At 41.9% G+C, this 21,140-nt stretch overlaps 1 protein-coding gene across 2 annotated transcripts in view; it reads left to right on the top strand.

Annotated features, from left to right (window-relative positions):
- The window catches only part of MIPEP (mitochondrial intermediate peptidase), a 375,213-nt gene that overhangs the window by 151,432 nt on the left and 202,641 nt on the right, over positions 1–21,140 (top strand). For both annotated transcript variants that reach the window (XM_029602546.1, XM_029602547.1), the window contains exon 11: positions 15,486–15,639. In XM_029602546.1, coding sequence (XP_029458406.1) covers positions 15,486–15,639 — 154 coding nt within the window. The remainder of the gene's footprint in view (positions 1–15,485; positions 15,640–21,140) is intronic.

The raw sequence follows: 21,140 nt of genomic DNA, 5'->3' as shown, positions 1-21,140 counted from the left end.
GTAAAAAAAAATAGGACTAAACTTAAAAATGTACATCTCATGCAATAGTTCAGTAAAATATATAACATTTCAGATCTCAAATTAATGTACACAACACCTCAGCAAATCAGTAGGATGTAGCAGCACATTCAGGCAGTTTATTGCAGTCAGTTTCATTTTAATGCAGGCTGGCTTTTTGTTTTTCCAATAGTTAAGTGTACTGAGTTCTATATTTGCAATCTTGCTTTTTCATAGGTAAGGTTGTTGCTGTTCAGGTCCTGGATGTTAGTACTTTTATGGTATGGCTGGTATGCTATCTAATTTCTAAATGTTTGTTTAGCAGGTTTTCATGTTATTTCACAAAGTGCTGGCAGGGAAGGGATTTTGAAGTACTATTACTGAGGGGATATCAGAATTTGAATATATTTTTTGTATGGCGAGTTGAAAGGGGAAATTCCCTAACTCTGCTCTGTAAAAACTCCAGAAGAGGTCAGAACTTTCTGAGGTCGAAAGTGAAATGCATGAGAAAAACTGTGTATCAAAAAACCTGTGTGCTGCTTATGCATATCCGTCCCAGATTTCTCACTGATGCAGTAAGCAAAGATTGAAATTTTTGTGAAAAAAATTATATTTAATAAAATTTTTTATAAGCATTGATTCCTGATGGACCTAATCGGGTGATCAAGTAGGGCCCTTTCTTTTAATCACATATTCTTTCTTAGCTTTTCTCTTTCTCTTTATCGCTCCAAAGAAATTTATGCATGTTACTTCTGCCTTGACAGGTTTCCAAATTAACTGTTCCTATTGGTTGGTCCTACTGCCGTCCTTTTGGCGCTCTTTTTGAGTTTGTATCATTCTGAATTGCTGACGTTTGCCTTAAATGAAGTTCTGAATTCTGAAAGATATGTTTAAACCCCTCTTTCCTGTGGGTATCTGGTGGTATTGTTTTTAAGCTATTTCTTTGAATATAACACTGTGCTTCTTTGTTTCTATTTTAGTGTTTCTGTCCGATGCAGCATTTTATGTGAAAAAAATGTATGTGTTGAGGGACACAGGACTTTCTCTTTGAAATAATGTTCATCAGAATGATACAGTGGATGAAATAAATTTCACTTTATTTGGATTTCAAGTGTATAGCATGTTGAGTTTTTCTAAGTGATTGATTTCACTTTTTAAGCCAGTCTACCCTTTTTTACTTGGATATCTAGAACTCTTCAGATCTGTTACCACTTCCCAGCTCTTTGGGAGGCCTGATTCTGTCATTACCAAGTTCCTCTAAGGCTCTCTTGGATATCCGTGTCAGACCTTTTTGAGGTTTTCTGGGACTTAATGCTTCATCTTCTCAGCTACTCTGGGACATGGCTTGGCAGCTCCATTGACCTCTTTCTTCTTCTTTTTTTAAAGAACAAAAGGTAGATAGGGGGAGATGTTTTTAAAAAGTGTAAGTTATTTTCTTTTAATCAATTCTTAAAATCTAAAATCTTACCCTCTTTCAATTTCATTCTAGTAATCCTGATTGATCTGTCCCCCACCCACTCCTCCTGGAAATAGGCAATTAATAGAGGATCGAGTCAGCTTACTGCAATCAGAGTTGGAAAAGGCCCTGAAATAAAACTGTAAATCCTTTTCATATTTCTAGACCTTCGAATGCAGGTTTCCATTTCATACACCTTGTTTAGAACAGCTGTGGCATGGATAAGGTTTTCTTTATATATTTTCAAGTGACAGGGGGTCTCCTGAATAAATCTATTATAGCTATTTTTTCAGTTTCCTGAATGTTTTGTAAAAAAAAAAAACAAAAAACAAACCCTTCAGATGTTAATCTTTGGTAGAGGTGGGAAAGGTGAATACATATTTTTTCTTGGCAGCTGTTATAGTTTTAAGGAAAAAAAAGTCTTTGTGAAATATGAGAAATGGTGCAGATGTCAAATAGTTTGTGGTTAGAAACTGCCAAACTGGTTGTTTGCCAAGGCTTCTAGTTATCATTTGCTGTGATCAATGCTTAATGATATTTGAATAAATAAACCTGAGAGTACAAAGGGCAAAGCGTTTTCAATGGATACAAATATGAGTGCACAAAATATTCTTCCATTTCTTTTCCAATGTATAGCTTAAATGAAAACCATTTGTGTGCCTGCATTTTTAGCAAGGGTCAGTGAAAGTCCTGGAGGTTTTCAGACAATTATCGAGAAAGCACACTGTGTCTTTGTTCTTTCAGTAGTCACTTACTACTTGTTTGAAGCATGCTTCTGTTGAATAAGAACCCTGGTTGTATTGTGGTGAACTTTTTTTTTTTTTCCAACAGTTGATGTTTTGGGGCTATTCTAAAATATAAGTTGAACCACAGAGCAGGTGTCTTGATTTACCCCATTGACCATCTTTAAAGGAAGACTTTTCTGATACTCTGATTTCCTTTGAAAGTATGTTGTACCACATTTGTAGCATTTTGTGAGCTTCCTCTAATGCATCTCACCTAATTACTGTTTAGTATGATCGCGATCGAACTCGGTCGCTCACTTGCGCACGCTCGCTCACTCTCTGTCTTGCGCTCGCGCTCTTGCACTCGCTCACTCTCGTGCTCGCTCTTTCTTGCGCTCGCTCTCGCTCCCTCTCTTGCGCTCTCTCTCACGCTTGCTCTCTTGTGCTTGCTCTCTCCCTCTCGCTCTCTTGCTCTCTCCCTCTTGTGCGCGCTGGCTCTCTCTCTTGTGTGCGCTCGCTCGCGCTCTCGCTCTTGCGCTCGCTCGCGCTCTCGCTCTCTTGTGCTCGCTCGCGCTCTCGCTCTCTTGTGCTCGCTCGCGCTCTTGCTCTCTCTCTCTTTCTCCAGGTCATTTATCATTTTGTGATAGGGCCTTAATGCACGCGATAAAGCCCTAACGACTGCGATTAAATACTGCAACGCAGGTACTGTTTGGTGGGAGGAATAAATGCAAAAGAAAATGCTGAGTCTCTGGTTGTCGAAAGACGTGCAAGACATACCGAAGGAATGTACAAAAGACCTTGTTGGAAGAATCTAAAATCTCGTGTAGGTTTATAAATTTTTAGTAAGGCATGTAAGAACATGCATACTTTTATTTGCTGAGAATTGTGCATGCTCTGCCTTACAGTGCATGTATGTTTATCTACTGAAGATCGTAGGAGTGTTATTAAATAGCATGTGGACTTTCAGACTGTGAGAAAAGGGGCATTTCTGGGAGCAGGGTAAGGTCAGAAGAGTCAATGTTTCCATTTACAGAGCTTCTCATTTTTGGCACCTAGGTCTCCCCATGAACTACCAGTAAGATTGTATTTTATTTTCTCTTACTGCCTGTATTAGCAATAATTATTTAACTAACTCTCCTGATTATTGAGCTGTATTTCAAATCCTGAGTGCCTTTTAATTGTGGAGTTGTTATACTGTATAAAAATGTCACCATAACAGACACAGGTGATAATACTGGTGCTACCTACATGGCAAGATGGCTAAATAAAATCATTTTGTCTTAATTTTTCAGAGTTTACATATTGTAGAAGCTATTGAAAAGGAAAGACCCATAGTTGCATCACTCTAAATTTTAAAATTAGCAAGTCAGCTGTTAGCAAAAAACGTTTTTAGACTCTCATACTAGTAGTTTGAGAAATTTCACCTTTTACTATGTGTTGACTTAGCCACATTTGCCCAGATAGGAGGTCCTAAGCTATTCCCTTGCTGGTAAACAGAAAACTATTGCTTACCTAATTAATTTCAAACTATGACCTAAATTCATCAAATTGCTATATTTATCGTGGGAATATGGTGCGTTAGTGGCAGCGATTTAAAAAAAAAAGAAAAAAAAAGTGGTTATGCAAATTTTTGAGATTCCGCATTGCATAGATAAAAATCATAACCCATGATGATTTTTTGTATTGTGGAGCAGCTTATCGCAGTGTGTGACGCAATAGTGCGTTGCCTGCCCAAACTGGGAGATACGCGCACAAGTCAGGCTGATACGTGCAGAACGGGTTTTAAAAGTCGCCTGAGACCGTGCGTATCTCCCTCTGTGCGCACATGTGAAAAGTATTGAAAAAGCAGCAGAGTGTGTAGGGGAGGCCAATAGATATGTGCGTAAAAACTTACGCACACAGCTGGGCACTGGGGTACGCTGCCTCGTAATTTAACTACTGCTGTAGATGGCAGGTAGGCATAAAAGAAAAAAAAATCTTGGCTAGTCTGCGGACTATTATGAATTGTGTCTAATGGGGGAACAGAATGCAAAAAACCCCCCAAAACTAGGGGGTTTTGGAAGTTCTATCCCTAGCCCGGGCATACTGGGAATAAACTGGTGAAACTGACAATGGTGTCGGCATGCCAAAGTAACCAAATACACTGCATTCTGAAAGGTTTATGTATCTTATGCACTCTAAAGAAAAAAAAAATAAACATTTACCATTTTTACCTTCTTGTTTACTCTCAACCCGCCCCTCCCCCGCAGCCCAGAACAAATCCACTTTACTCCCATTCCATCCTTAAAATCTCCCCACTTACATGGCAGAAGCGGTATCTGCACGCACATATCAAATTAGGGCACTCATGTAGGTGCTTTCAGCTTATTTTGCATGTGTATGCTTTTGTAATACAATGGCCGCAACCATTCTGACATAGGTGCGTATGTGTGCGCTTGGCATCAAATAGACTAAAAGCACACCTACATGTGAGCCTATTTGAAACGTGCGTGCAAATCCCGATTCCATCACGTAACCGGACCAGTGAAGCAGTCCGTTTCCCACTACTATTACACTTCCACCTAGCGTTAAAAGTTTTGGAAAGAATGGGAAGTTTGAATTTGTGCAATTATGTTGCAGTTGCTTTACTCCGTGTCTGTGATTACAGGCTTAGTTTGATGGTAAAGTATCACCTTTAGTGATACTTTACAAGGACTCCTCTGCCAACTGTGAGAACAATAGAAGTGGAAGTATTGGCTGGGTTATTTAGCTTCGGTCTATATGACTCACTCAGATTTGAAGAAACATGAAAGTAAATTTCATTCTCCCAAAATCTCATGCTCCATCTTGAAAACTAATTTAACTTGATTCTGCTTATAAAAATTAAATAAGACTTTCTAAACCCCATGTAAGTGATCTGATTTTTACAAAATACTGTCATGTTCTGTTGATTCTGAATCACATATTTACATGTCAACCGTTGATCTGGTGCTGACAGATTGGTTTAATAGCGAGAGCAATCTTCAAAAGCCATTTACCCACGTGGGCTTTTTGAAAATTGACCACCCTGTTATGGTAAAAGTATAAATGGTGGTCCACAGTACTTGTGCTTTTTAACCACATTTTTTGTAGAGGCATTCCCAGGGCACAGATAGGTCAGGAGAGGCAGCAATGCACACAGTTTTGCATTTTCAAAAATTATGTGCCTTGTTTTTGGCCAAAAAAAGTATCCACAAATAAAGGAGGTGTAAATCTCTGCAGGAACTTTTGCCTTGGGCATTTTTTCTAAGGGAAAAAGGGTGTATGTGTTTGTGTGTGTGTGTGTGTGTGTGTGTGTGTGTGTACTTTCCATTCGAAAACTGGTACAAAATCTGAAGATTACCATACCCATTGTAAGGAATGGGGACTGATGGCCCTTGGAGCTCAGGGCGCTGACTGTCATGATTAGACATAGGACCAGCTGATTGTTGAAACACCACCTAGTCTACTAGGCAGGGGCGGTCCATGCCCCTTGGAAGCTCCCAATTGGACAAGCCTTGGGGTTGTTCCCTGATTGGAAGCTGTATATGACCAGCCCTGCTTGACATACCCGTGCTAGTCCAAACAGTTTTCTGAGGCCTTGCCTGCATAAACACTGTCTGACTGGCCCTTGGTTCTTGCACAGTGCCTAACTTCTGACTATTGACTGACTTTGGACCCTCGTCAGATTCCTGATCTGTCCCAAGCTTCGACTTGCTTGTGCCCTCAGATACTCCACAGATTGCAAAGTCCTAGCCATGGCCTGCTCCTGTCAGCTTTATTGTTAGAGAACGGCTGATGGGTGAATATACCTCCTGGGCACTGTGCCTTGTGCGTTTATGTCTGAACCAGTGTTTACCCAGACCCCTGGCCTTCGGATGCCGTTTTTGTTCTCCCTTGGAGGGAAGGCCCGTTGTGACATCGGTGAACTTTGCACCTGTTGGCACATTTTTATAAATTGTCTCTATAGTGCATGTTTCTGCTAACTCCCATTAGTGCTCCTAAGAGATATTTAAAGTAGTTCTAAAATACTAAGTTTCGAATAGTTTTGGTAAGTTTTTAACATTTGCCTCAAAATTGTCTTACTTTAATGCAGGGCTTCCCAAACCTGTCCTGGGGGACCCCACAGCCAGTTGGATTGTTAGCATGTCCATAATGAATATGCATGAGATAAATTTGCATATAATGAGTCTCAGTGATGTGCCAGTTTCTCTCATGCATATTCATGGTGGAAATCCTCAAAACCCAATTGGCTGTGGGATCCCCAGGACAGGTTTGGGAAGCCCTGCTCTAAAGGAATGTCCTAATTTATTGTAAGTATCAAGTGGAAAATGTATTATTTGTAGATTTTGTCTTAACAGCTAAAATACTAGAGTATAAACATGCCATTTATAGATGATACACATAAAAGGTATACACACTGCTAATAAAAAATAATCCTGCTTTTGCCTACAAAAGTTTTCTGACTTGCAACTTCTATGGACATTGTCCAGACCCAGATTCTTCTGTTTTACAATGTTCTTTTATTACTTTATAAAGGAAGAAACTGAATTTTGCTTGGTGGGGTATAAAATGCACTCCTTTGCAGTGTAAATCATGTTCATAAAAGCAAAACCGAGGCACCCCCTCCTAAGTAGAAATGTTTCTATACTTAGTGTTATGGAAGATAAGTCCCCCGCTTGCTTACGGCCTGAGTACAGGGAGATAAAGTTCAGGGTCACACAGAGAGCAGTGAATAGGATCTCTCAAATTCTCAGTTCTTTAGTCTTGATCGCTACTTTACACACAGTCAGCCCCCATTTTCTTTTTCCAGGGAGGGAACTAGAGACGTCTGGTGTTGAATACAGAATCTGGAAACTGAGTGTATTCATGCTTTTATTTTCCAATGTTGTCATGGCAGTAGCAAAATACTGCTAGAGTGGATTTCAAGGATATCACTTAGCTGTTCCAGAAGAGATGGGCAACCTTTAGAAGTTTTGAAAGTGCTGATGCAGTGGCTGGGTGAGCTAATCCTACCCTGCTGTGTTCCCAGTGCTACTGAAGTTGGCTACTGAATAGTAAATACCACTCTTAGCAGCAAAATGTTTCCAGAATGTCAAGCTTAAGTACAAGCGTAAATGTGAGCATGGAGTGTTGTTTTTGGTGGTGATGGTGGGGACTGAGGCAGCAGATGCCCGATTCCTCCCCTCCTCCCAAATGAGCTGACAGAGAGAAAATGTAATCCATTTCTATTTTTCTTCAGCTAGATTCTTATACTCTGGTTAATTTGAGCTACAGCAAGCAAAAGAACAGTATCCAGTAAACGTTCTTTTGCAAAATATACGTTTATAGCAAGAAGATAAGATAACAATAGAAAGCATCCCAAACCGGCTTTGACAGCAAAGAAGAAGGGGGGGGGGGGAAGAAGAAAATTAGTAGGCTAAATGAGCTTATCCAGAAAAGAATCAAAAGATTAACGAGTGGTGAGCTTATTGGCAAATGTTTTCGGGTGAGTTAATAAGAGGGAGCCAGATTGCGATCCGTGTCGATGGAGGTATTTCTAAGGCTTCCTTTGTTGCTTCCAGGTTGCCTTATGCAAAGAAGGCAGCCAGAGGGGTTGGGACTTTTTCAACATGAAGCAGTTTTGTCTAAAGGGGGAGGTGGGGAGGGCTGCCGTCCAATTTTCCTGACTCTCCTCCTAGGCTATAGGGAGGGGGGCTCAAAAATCAGGGCCGGAAGGGAAACTCCTGCTGATTAGTTGGGTCGGCAGCACTGCTTTTGATTAGGGACCTGAAAAAGCAAGGCCCTAATGTCTGAATTGAAAGATAACATTAACAAAAGAGTAGATGATCAGAGAACAACAGTAATGATCTCTTTCCCCCCAGTATGAGCTTACAGAAAACTAAATATTGTGGCCCAACTCAGCGGTTTTTGCATTTTTAAAGTTAGAATCACCGCTTTTCAGCTTCTTATTTCGTCGACATTTACATTGTAGTTATTAAGTAAATAAAAGCAGACTGTGGGAGATGCAGCAGTCATTTAGAAACTTTGTGACGCCATGTTGAATGTTCTCACTGTGTAGTTACTGAAAATACGCATGCTGACAGTGATCTGTTCGGCACACTCCAGTTTTATGCGTGGCTCAGCTGCTTTTCACTTGGCTGAAGTGCTGGCGGTTATTACACTCTTTATTCCTGTGCATGGGTTGGTTGCATATGGCTTTCATATGGTGCAACATGAGAGAGTGCCATTCAGACGCTGCTGGTTACGCTGTTGTAATCAGTGGTGAGCAAAGGCAAAAGAGGAGATAGCCTGGTAAAGTTCAAGGATCTTAAGAAGCTGCATGAAGTACTTTGGAAAGTCTTGTTCCAAAAAAAAAAAAAAAGTTGAAAGCCCTGAAGGGAAAGCAGGTGCACACGCAGTCATAATTTTCTTAGGCCAAAATCTGTTAGCTGGTCCCGCTTATTAAAAAAAAAAAAAATTGCAAGAATAGAGTGCCAGGTCCTTTTGCTGCACCATCCATGTTTGAGGACATTTAAATGTATATATTTTGTTTCAGTCTGAGTATGTATTTGTTTAGTAAATTATGAAGCTCTTATTGTATGTACTTTGCTGTGATCAAATTTATTAGAATTTCAGCGGATTATAAGACTATTTAAATAAGAAAGAAAGAAAAAGATACTAGGTTGGGGCCGCCAGCAGCAGCCTCCACCTTCTACTCCAGGTGAAATAAGAATAAGGAAGTAAGTTCAGAAAAGTTCAAGAAAATAACCACTAGGCACATATTTTGCAACATATACACTGATTCAAGCTTAGTAAATATAATCAATTCTATCAAGCACACAAAATCCTATTCTTAATAGAAATCAAGATCCTAGTTAGTTAAATATAGGCATTCACTCTGTTGATGGGCATCAGGATTTTTAACAACATTCTGTTAACTACTCATGGTCCCATGTCTACGCTGGAAAAAAGAGGCATGGGCAGCATTGAAGCAGAGCTACAGTGCATTCAGAAAGTATTCAGACCCCTATGCTTTTTCCACATTTTGTTACATTACAGTCTTATTCTAAAATGGATAATATACACACACAATACCCCATAATGACAAAGCGAAATCAAGTTTGTAGAAATTTGTGCACATTAAAAAAAAACCCCCAAAAAACCCCTTGAAATATCTCATTTACATAACTATTCAAACCCTTTGCTATGACACTCAATGTTGAGCTCAGGCGCATTCCGTTTCTATTCGTCATCCTTGAGATGTTTCTCCAACTTGATTGGAGTCTACCTGTGATACATTCAATTGATTGGACATGATTGGAAAGGCACACACCTGTCTCTATAAGGTCCCACAGTTGATGGTGCATATCCAAACAAAATCAAAGCTATGAAGCCGAAGGAATTGTCTGTAGACCTCCGGGACAGTATTGCATTGAGACACAGAATTGGGAAAGGGTACAAAAAAAATTGATTCAGCATTGAAGGTTCCGAAAAACACAGTGGAAACCATCATTCTTAAATGGAAAAAGTTCAGAACCACCAGGACTCTTCCTAGAGCTGGCCCCCTGCCCAAACTGAGCAATCAGGGGAGAAGGGCCTTGATCAGGTGACCAAGAACTTGAAGGTCACTCTGACAGAGTTCCACTGTGGAGATGGGAGAACCTTTCAGAAGGTCAACCATCTCTGCAGCACTCTACCAATCAGGCCTTTTTGGTAGAGTGGTAGATGGAAGCAACACCTCAATAAAAGCACATGATAGCCCACTTGGAGTTTGCCAAAAGGCTCTTAAAGGACTCTCAGAGCATGAGAAACAAGATTCTCTGTTCTGATGAAACTAAGATTGAACACTTTGGCCTGAATACCAAGTGGCATGTCTGGAGGAAACCAGGCACTGTTTATCACCTAGTCAATACCTTCCCCTTGGTGAAACTTGGTGGTGGCAGCATCATGCTGTGGGATGTTTTTTCCAGCTTTGAAGATGCTCCACAGGTTACCAGTTCCTTTCCACATTTCATTTAAATACTTTGTTTTGATTTTAAGGCCTTTTATGGAAGTGGCCTGCCTACAGTGTTTACTTTACTTATATTACACTTTTGGCACTTCAAAGTGGATTTACATTCAGGTACTGAATGTATTTCCCTTTCTCTGAAGACAAGCAGGATGGTAGTCCTCACACATGGGTGACATCTAAGATGGAGCCCCGATGTGGAAAAGTTATGTCAAAGTTTCTAGAACTTTGAGTTTGCAGCCTGAGCATGCCCAGCATGCCCTAAACCACGTGCATTTGCATGGTTCCTCTCCAGTCTCTCTTTTTGCGTTGAGCTGTAAGCCTCACAGTGTAAGTGAGCTCACTTTGCTTTTGTTTTGGCTTTTTTCCTTCTCGTGGTTTTTGCAGTTTTTTTCTATACTATTCCGTCTCTGGGTCCCTCTCGGTACCTTCCTGTAGTACTCCTAGTCAGGATTTTTGGTGATTCTGGTAAGTTTACTTTTGCGGTCATTTCCCTGTGGCAGCAGTGCATTGTGCCTGCCAGCCATTGATGCCCCGCCGCTATCAATTTTGGTTCATGCCCCTTTTTGTTTTGTCTGACTTGGCTACGTCTGGTTTTCGCAATGTCCCCGGTGCCCGAGGACCATGTCCATCACTGATATGCATGAGATGTGTCCTCTGCCTGGGGACATTGCATGACTTCCAGGGTTGCCGTTTATACACCCAGATGACCCCAAAGGGGATGTCTGCTTCAACTCGACAAGGTGGAACAACTCTTTGGGTCGAAGAAATCTGAACCATCGGCGGCATCTGCATCAAAGGACCAAGAAGCTACACCGAGCCATCAACATTGGCTGGACTGTCTGTTCTGTTGATGCTGTCAGCGGATAGGGGTGCCAGAGACCGACTGCTGTCAATCTCCTCCAGTCTGAGGACATCGGGTTCTTCGTCATCAGCCTCTGCACCAAGGAATGACCAGGCCGAGCATCAAAGGAAGCCAAAGAAGCATCAGCATCATTTCCCATCGATTCATGCTGCCAGGCACGGGGACGCTCATGCTCGATGCCCCTAAAGTGACCCCGTGGTGAGGAGTGCCAGTACTCCATCAGTGCTGGGGTCCACGACAGTCTTCACCGCTCCTGATGCCAGTCACTGATCCACCTTGTGGGTCTGAAAAGGATCTGGCCTCTCCTCCTTCTTTTCAGTCAGTGTTGGATGTGGGGTCCCTTTTTAGATTATTGTAAAGGTATCTCTGAGTAATATGGGTCTTGTATTGCAAACTGACATTTGTGGATCTTTAAATTGATTAGGGTTTCCTATGCCTCTCTGGTTCTTATTGCTGAATGTACTGGAAAAAGGTGTTAAGAGTTTAAAAAAAAAATCTTTGTTCTTCACAGTAGCTTCTTCAGTTGGTTTTCCTTGTGGAAACAAGAAAAAAAACCCCTTTCTTTTATAGAGCCTAGTACTTGGAATAACATAGAAACATAAAACATTATGGGGTAGATTTTTAAAGAAGCGCGGGGTACATTTGTACGCGCTAGCCGGCGCGCACAAATGTACACCCGATTTTATAACATGCGTGCGCTGCTGTGCGCATGTTATAAAATCCAGGGTCGGCGTGCGCAAAGGGGTGCACGCCGAGCCCAAGGGGAGCCCCGATGGCTTTCCCCATTCCTTCCAAGGCCGCTCCGAAATTGTAGCGGCCTAGGAGGGAACTTTTCTTCTGCTTCCCCCCACCTTGTATCTTGTGCGTGCCGGCGCGCCAACCCCCGGCACATCCGCTGTGCCTGAGACTTTGGTCCTGCCCCCGGACCGCCCCTGGATCGGACGCCCCTTTTTCAAAGCCCCGGGACCTACATGCGTCCTGGGGCTTGCGCGCGACACCGAGCCTATGCAAAATAGGCTCGGCACGTGCAGGAGCAGGTTTTCGGGGTTACGCGCGTAACCCTTTGAAAATCTACCCTTATATAAGGGGGCAAGAGTCAAGGTGAATTAAAACTTTTATTTGTTTATTTAAAAGCTTTTATATTCCGCTTATAGAAATAAAATCATTCTAAACAGACCACATAATACAAAATAAATAGCAACATTGAACATTTTATCTATAAAACTGCACTTTGTCTGTAAATTCATCCTTATTTATTGATGCTCCCTCATTTTTCTGGAGCCAGATTGGGCAAGGAGCTGTTTCTGCTACATAGAAATAGAAACTTGTTGGCAGAAAAAAAATCCTTGTGGCCTATTTAGTCCACATCAACTTTTCAGCTCTTCTATCTCTACCACTCACTCAGAGATCCCCTGTGCTTATCCCATGCTTTCTTGAATCAGATACTAACCTTGTCTTCACCACCTCCACTGGAAACAGTTGCATGCCTGAGTCTATATCATTTCACTCTCATCCCATGTCCCCTCATGCCAGAGTCTCCTTTCCATTGAAAGAGGTGCAACTCTTGTACATTAATACCGTGGAAGTATTTAAATGTCTCCATCGTCCCCTATCCTCTAGGGCAGATAATCAGCTCCATTCCTAGAGTGTCACAAAACTGTCTGGTTTTCAGGATATCCACAATGAATATACAGGAAGTATATTTGCACATGCTACCTTCATTGTGTGCAAATAGAACTCATGCATATTCATTATGATGTCCTGAAAACCAGACTTGTTTGTGGCACTCCAGGACCAGAGTTGTCTACCCCTGCTCTAGGGCATACATGTTTAGATCTTTGTCTGTCCCCATGTGCTTTAAAATGAAGACTGTTGACCATTTTAGTAGCCACTCTCTGAACTGGCTACATCCAATTTATATCTTTTTGAACGTGCAGTTCCAGATTTGTACCCAGTATTCTAAATGAGTTCTCACCAGGGACTTAGACAGGGGCAGTACCATCTCCTTTTCTCTGCTGACTATTGCTTTCCCTATACACCCAAGCATCTCTCTGGCTTTTGCCTTTGACCTTTTCACTTGATTGGCCATCTTAAAATTATCTGCTACAAGCACCCCCAGCTTCTTCTCTTTTTTTCATGTTAAGAATAATTTCACTCCTTATACTGTGCTAATGGCTTGGGGTTTTGCAGCCGAAATCAAGACTCTGCATTTTTTACATTAAATCTTAGCTGCTGGATTGTAGACCATACCTCCAGCTTTGCTGGATTTCTCCTCATGTTTCCATATCTTTCTTGAAATTGGAGTTTTGTTTTTGTTGGAAAAATATTTGCTCCAATTTCCATTTGTGTTCAAATCTACATGCTCCTATATTAGCTTCTGCATAGGCTCAGCAAGACATTACTAAGCAACTAGATGCTTGGCACACAGCACAAAGCTCAAGTATTTTGAGAAAATAACTTTTAAAATTTGTATTTATTTTTGTGAATTTTTCTTATGATGTTTTGGAGTAAACATGAGAGGATATTGTCATTTGGTTGGGTAAGGAGATTAATTTCAGTTTTCTTTTGGGATGGCGTGAGAGTTGGGTTAGGGAATGGATGGGATGTTATTTATTATACAGGGTGACCCATGGAAAAGTAGCCCGCCTCCATTACCAGTGCATTGGAGGCAGGCTACTTTTCCATGGGCCACCCTGTATTTTCGAGATTTTGTTTGTATTGGATATTTTTGTTAATTTATGATACATAATTTATGCTATTTTATATTTTTATTGTATTTATAATTTGATGTTGAGTGCTTTAGCACGCTCCTAGTGCAATTTTTGTCGAATAGCAAATAAGAAATTGCAGAATAGAATAATGTTCATGAAAGGTACCACAGAACAGGTGTAGCACAGGCAGTAGCAGTGTGTGTTTCCCCACACTGCCCTGTCAATATGCCTCAACCCTGCTGTAGATGGACCAGCTGTACAGATAAGAGTAAATTGGTGAAATGCAGGCTTTGCCCTTCAGCTGGGACTGCTCATAGATTGTGATACTTATTTTAGAGATGGGACTGGGACCTGAACTGAGACCACAACCTCATTTTAAAAGTTATTTTCTCCTACTGAATATGTGTAGTGTGTTGTATTTAGTGTCCTGCACTGTGAAAAATGTTAGCCTTGCCAATTGTCAAATGTATGGGTTTAAGTGCTCCATAATACTCTCACTGACTTGTATTCTCCCTTTCAGCCTTTTTCAGGCTCCTTTTATAGTGATTAAATAACGAACAGGTCAATACAGTAAAGTGCGGCCGCGGTTACCCTGTTTCTAACCCGCCTTTTACTCACAATTTGGCCGCGTTAGCCCAACCCACGATTCACTATCCCCTTTAACCCATTCTTACCGCCTCTTTAAATCAATGCATAACAACTTCCGCCCGCGGCATGTTTATGAGATGTAAACAATTGGATTAGCTATTCCCCCTCATTCAGTAACGTGCTCCCCAACTATTGCCTTTTTAACCTGGAGTTTAGCCGCACGTTTAACCTGCTCATTTACCGCCTACCCCTACCCCTGCGTTAGAGGCAGGGGTAAGGGTAGACGGCAAACTTTCCCCCAAAAGGAAACCTAAAAACCTAAAATCCCCTCCTCCCGAAGCTACTCGACATGTTATCAACTTACTTTTTGTTGCTTTCAGCCCCTTCCGTCACGCCCGCCCGTCCCTGTGCTTTCATTGGCTTGAGCGCCCGTCAATTTGGGTGCTCAAGCCCATGAAAGTACGCTTCGCTTCCAAGGCCGTAACTCAGCAGTCTTTTTTTTTGGGGGGGGGGGGGTAGCTGTCAGCCAGAAGTCGAGCTGGCTCCCAGGAGAACCGGGACCTGCGCGGGGGGGGGACGACCGCTGCAAGCTGCTTTCGCCGCCGGCTGCCCCCTCCGGAGGACGGCAGAGAAGGCTGAAAGGGCTGAAAAACAACAAAAGGTAAGTTGGTACATGTCGAGCCACTTTGGGAGGAGGGGGTTTTAGGTTTTCATGGATTAAAGTTGGGATTCACTTCCTGGTGCCTGTCATTTCAAATGTCATTTGAAATGACAGGCACCAGCGCACCCAGGATACTGTATAGGCGCTATATTAAGCGCCTATACAGTAAAATGGGTTGCGCGGGCCTAACGCTTCACAGACGCTTCTTGGACGCGGCTTGCATTTGCAAGCGATTTAAATACGGTATCGAGCGGTAGGTGAGCAGGACTGTGCGTGCGGCAAACGCAAGTGCGCCCGGCACTAACGCAGCTCTCCCTACCGCTCCTTACTGTATTGGCCCGTAAATTATCTAAAATGATTTTTAAAGAGAATTTTGGTATCATATATACAAATCAGTTTGCTTGAAATGTATTGATAAACTCAATAATTATTAGTTTTGAGATTTCCCTAGTATACATACTTGTAGCTTTCGTTGACCTTTGCTTCTCTTGATAGGTATAATATAGAGCCAAGCTTGTACAGCCCATTTTTCTCTCTCGGGGCCTGTATGGAAGGGCTGAGTTTGCTGTTCAGTCAGCTTCTTGGAGTATCTCTGTATGCGGAACAGCCTGAGAAAGGAGAGGTCTGGTGTGAGGATGTCCGCAAGTTGGTGAGTAAAAAAAAAAAAAAAGTTCCTAAATTGAATTATGGGCTTTTAGAATGTATGTTTAAGTAGATACAGGGCAGATCAGTTTTGAAAACATGTTTGGAAGATGCTTCATTACATTGATTGCCTCATAATATGCATTCCATATTAATTGATGCATTTACTTTAATTTTCTATATTTAAAATCCTTTTCTGCAATAAATCTAAAAGTTCGAAACAGTACCTCACATTCTCTAGGTCTGATTGATTTATATTGGCCTTCGCCTGCATCTAGAATCTGTTACGTGCTGCCCTGGTGTGGTTTAATTAGTCACAATGCTCTGAACATGCCAGTTCCAGCTATTTCCTGCAGAAGTTTAAACAGATGTACTTTATTTTCTAAAGTATTAATTGTTACAGGATGGGTATTACTAGTTGCCATAGGAATTTTTGAAACTTTCATGGTAACAGTAGATTGCAGATAATGATGCATCTGAAGACGTGGACTCTGTCCTCAAAAGCTCATACCTTGATAAATCGGTTAAGTCTATGACTTGCCATCCACCTCTTGTCATTTTTGTAAATTATATGAACAACTTCCTTGACCTTTACCTTTTTTTATGTACAGTTACTTAAGTGAGAAAAGTGCCTATTGCTTTAACCGTGTCTGTCCATCTACAAATATTGAGGTATTCTTTGTGGACAGATTTGGATGAAATTTGCTAGGAAAGAGTCTTACTAAGATTCCAGTTATCCTACCAAATTTACTGCATATCTTACCTTTGAGAGTGCCCCATCTCTCCTCATCCATGGACTTCTGATCTCCTCTCTCCTTCCTGACTCCTTCCCTTCCCTTCTGCCTCTCACACTTCAAAATTCCAGTGGTGTCAGCAGCAGGCAGTGAGCGTAGGGACTGAGCCAGCATACACTCGCAGAAACCTGCAGGGAGCAGAACTGTTTTGGTATCCATAAGAACATAAGTCTTGCCATACTGACTCAGACCGAAAGTCCATCAAGCTCAGAATCCCATTTCCAACAGTGGCCAGTCCAGGTCACAAGTACCTGGCAGGATCCCAGGGGTAGATAAGTTCCAAGCTGCTTATCCCAGGGATAATAAGAGGATTTCTTAATAATGGTTTATGGACTTTTCCTCCAGAACTTGTTCAAAACTTTTTTTTAAACACAGCTAAACTAATAGCTTTCACAAAATCCTCTGGTAACGAATTCCAGAGCTTAATTATGCATTGAGTAAAAAAAAAAAAAAGTTCTCTTATTTTAAATGTATCACCTAGTAACTTCATTGTGTGTCCCCTAGTCTTTGTACTTTTTGAAAGAGTAAACAGCTGATTAACATTTACTTGGTCCATTCCACTCATTATTTTATAGACCTCTATTATATCTCCCCTCAGCCATCTCTCCTCCAGGCTGAAAAGTCCTAACCTCTTTAGCCATTCCTCATAGGAGAATCGATCCATCCCCTTTATCGTTTTGGTCTCCCTTCTCTGTACCTTTCCTGCTATATCTTTTTTAGAGATGTGGTGACCAGCGCTGTTCCTTCTAACCTGCGTGCATGTGTGGCCAAACATAGCTTTTACCCCCACCACCCTCACCACTTGGGATCAGATTGGACAGGGATATACCAAACCCCTGTCCGATCCGATCAGTTTCATCGCACTTCCCTATTCCTCATCCGGGCAGCAGGAGTCGTGTTTATCCATATGTCATCTCCTGCTGCTGCGGTGTCAATCTCGTAGCTCTTACCGCAAGATCAGCCCTGCGGCAGCAGGACATGACATTTGGATACACGGGACTCCTGCTGCTGCCCACCCCACAACTCGGCAGGACACTGAAGAGAGAGGATGCAGTGGCCGCCAGTGGATCCCATCCTGCAGGAAGCCGAAAAGAGGAAGAGGAAGCAGAGGCCACCAGCAGACTCCGTCCTGCTGGCAACTAAAGAGAGGAGAACCTGATGACTGCCAGCGGACTGCAGGCTGCTGGCAGCCGAAAAGAGGAAGAGGACGTGATCGCTGCCTGCTGACCTCATCCCACTGGCATCCTAAAAGAGGAAAAGGATGTGATTTCCGGCAGCAGACCCCATCCCACTGATAGCTGAACCGAGGAGGAGGACGACGTGATGGCCACCAGTGGACCCCCATGCTGCTACCAGCTGAAAAGAGGAAAAGGATGTGATGGCCGCCAGCTGACTCCATCCTGCTGACAACCGAAGAGAGGAGGAGGAGGATGTGATAGCAGCCAGTGGACCCCATCCCACTGGCAGCTGAAGACGATGCCCAGGCCCTGTGTATGGCTGGGTGAGAGCTTAGCTGATGGTATGGTGACTGCTTGTGTGTGGGTGGATGAGTACCTGGAGTTAGAGCCAGGCTGCGTGTGTGTGTGTGTGTGTTGGGGGGGGGGGGGTATGACTGTCTGTATATGGATGACTACCTGGGTGTATGTGTGGGTGAGAGACTGTGTGGGTCTGTGTGTGTGAAAGAGGCTTGTATGTCTGTGGGGGTTAAGAACATGTATGTGAATGGGGTTTGGTGGGTGAGAGGCTGGGTGTGTGTATGTGGCTGGGTGAAATCCTGTGGGTGGATGTGTATGTGTGACTGCTTGTATATGGGTGTCTGCTGTGTGGAGGGGATGTTAAGAGCTTGTGGGTGAATGAAAGCCTGGGTGTGGGTTTGTGGGTGAGAGGCTGTGTGTGTGTGAAGGTGGGGTTTGAGAGCCTGTGAGTGTGGGAATGGGTGGTTGTGTGAGAGCCTGTGTTTGGCTCAGTGAGAGCCTGTATGTGTGACTTCCAGTGTGTGGGTGTGGATGGAGGGAGGAAGGGAAGAAGACAGGTAGAGAAAGAAAAAAAAAAAAGAGATCCTGTGAAAAGAACTGGGAAAAGACCGAGAAAGGGAATTGAAAAAAAAAGTCTGGGACCAACTGATTAGAAAAATAATTAAACAAAAAAAAAAGTATTTTGAATTTTTAGTGATTGCCATATGTTATCTCTAGGAATGTGCATTACATATTTGTATTTTGTTCTTTCTTCAATATTCCTCTGTTCAGAGTCTGGTTTCTCGGGCTTTCCATTTTATTTTTGTCTGCATGTTTCTGTTTCTAATTCATAGTCTCTTGTTCTGTATTAGGTAAGGGTCTGTCTGTATTCTGCATGTGTAAGGGAGGTGCAGTATGTCTGCTGGCATGTAGTTTTTCTGTAGGACTGTATTCTTTTAATCCCAGTAGGTGGTATATTAGCATTCTAGGGCATGGTATAGTATTTGCATTGCTGCCATGTCATAGATAAGGCTGCTGCTGTCTGAATCCTGAGGGGTTTGTGTTACTTAAAGTGTTTGGCAGTGAAGGGTTTGCAGTTACTGATATGAGTGTATGTGTGGCAGAGGAGGAGAACTGAATGAGTGTGCATGTGCGTGAGAGTCTGGGGGCTGAATGAGAGGAATGAAAGTGATTCTCTGTGTGTTTGAGAATGAACATGTAAGAATGTGAAAGAGTATAAGTGTGAATGGGCAAGTGTGTTAATCTGTGCATATGTGAGAGAGTTTGTGTGCATGCTGCTCCAGTGTTGCCTCTAAGGATGGGTTGCTGTGAGCAAAAAATTGATAGGCTTTGGCCCAATCCTTAGAAGGAACATTGGTAACCAGAACTGCACACAATATTCAAGATGAGGTCACACGTTGGCGTGATACAGAGACATTATATTCTTTGTTTTGTTCTCTGTTCTTTTCCTAATAATTCCTGGCATTCTATTTGCTTTCTTGGTTGCTGCTGCACACGTAACAGAATATTTCAATGAATTATCAGAGTGACTCGTAGATCATTTTCCTGAATTGTGACTTCTAATGTAGAAATTTGCACTGTGTAGCTATAATTTGGGCTACTCTTCCCTAAATGCATCACTTTACACTTGTCTGCATTAAATTTTATTTGCCATTTGCATGTCCTGTCTCCCAGTTTTGTAAGGTCCTCTTGCAATTTCTCATAATCGTCTTGTGATTTAACAAATTTCAAAAGTTTTGTGTCATCAGCAAATTTGATCACCTCACTCATTCCCATTTCCAGGCTGTTTATAAATATTACAAAGCAGAACAGATCCCTGGGGTTCTCCACTATTCACCTTTCTCCACTGGGAACATTTACCGTTTAGCCTTATTCTCTGTTTTCTTTCTTTTTAACCAGTTCGCAATCCACAATAGGTCACTATCCCCATGAATGTGTTCTGGCTCATTCCCACACTGACTCGGTCCTTACCTGCTGCTGATACTGCCATGGAAGCCTTGAGGGATGGGATCAGAGTCTCATTGTGGGATATTTATTCATTCATTTAATATTACAAATTGCCTGCACTGTCCAATGATTAGGATGGGTTACATAAAATGCATGATCAAAACATCAAACATATAACAATTGTGCATTACTGGGACTTTCTACTGTTACCAGGAAAAGGCTATAGTTCATTTATGGGTGGAAAGCCTGCAGTGAATAAAAATTTTTAAATCTCTTTCTTATATTTCTTGGGGTCTGCTATGCTGAGAAATTGTTGAGGGAGAGAGTTCCAGAGAACAGGGCTGGCTATGGAAAATGCTCCTTCACAGGTTGTTGAAAGATGCGCTTGATGTGGGGATGGAATGTCTAGGAGATGTTGGCTGGAAGATCGTGTGTTCTCGTAGGGGTATAGAGTCTTAATGTGGCACTTAGCCAAGGGGAGGTGATGTTATTTAGAAGATTATGAATTATAACTACCAGTTTATATTGTATTCATAAGTGTATTGGGAGCCAGCGCAGTGATTGCAAAACTGGGGAGACATGGTCACGGATGTTTGTACCAGTCAAGAGGCGAGCTGCAGCATTTTGGACAACTTGCAAAGGTCTACTCATGTTGTGTGGAAGGCCAATAGAGAGGGAATTGCAGTAGTCCAGTAAAGAGAAGACTAATGGTTGAAGGACTATTCTAAAACCAACCAGGCTGAGAAGTGGTCTAAGATGGTGAAGCAGCTTAAGTTTGGCAAAGGAAGCTTATACTGTAGTTCTGACTTGGATTTGCATGGATAAGGTTGAGTCGATCATGATGCCTGGATTTCTTGCCTTTTGGGAAACATGCAATATCTGATTGTTAAAGGTGAACGTGAAAGAGATTGAATATTTAGATGAGTAGCCCAGTATCATGAGGTTTTTTTTTTGTTTGTTTGTTTTTTTAAGATTAATGACATTTTATTATGAGAAAACCATGACCTAATCATGCAGAGGAAATTGGATATTCTTAACACAACATTTGGTCAATTGTTTTAAAACAGTAGCTTTTATAATTTTGGTTAAGAACAGAAGAGATGAAATAGGACGAAAATTTGAGTAGTTGATGGAGTTTAATAAAGGTTTTTGTTTTTGGTTTTTTTTTTTAAATAATGGCTTCACTAAGGCTTGTTTTAATAGTGGTGGAAGGTAATCAGATGTGAGTGAGAGATTGAGTTCTTGTGTTTAGTTCAATAACTTCATGATGTGACAGTTTTAAGTAGGGCATG

The sequence above is a fragment of the Rhinatrema bivittatum genome, chromosome 5 (assembly GCF_901001135.1).
Source record: "Rhinatrema bivittatum chromosome 5, aRhiBiv1.1, whole genome shotgun sequence".
NCBI lineage: Eukaryota > Metazoa > Chordata > Amphibia > Gymnophiona > Rhinatrematidae > Rhinatrema > Rhinatrema bivittatum.
Note: the sequence above shows the minus strand (reverse complement) of the source record. Positions and strands in the feature narration are given on the sequence as shown.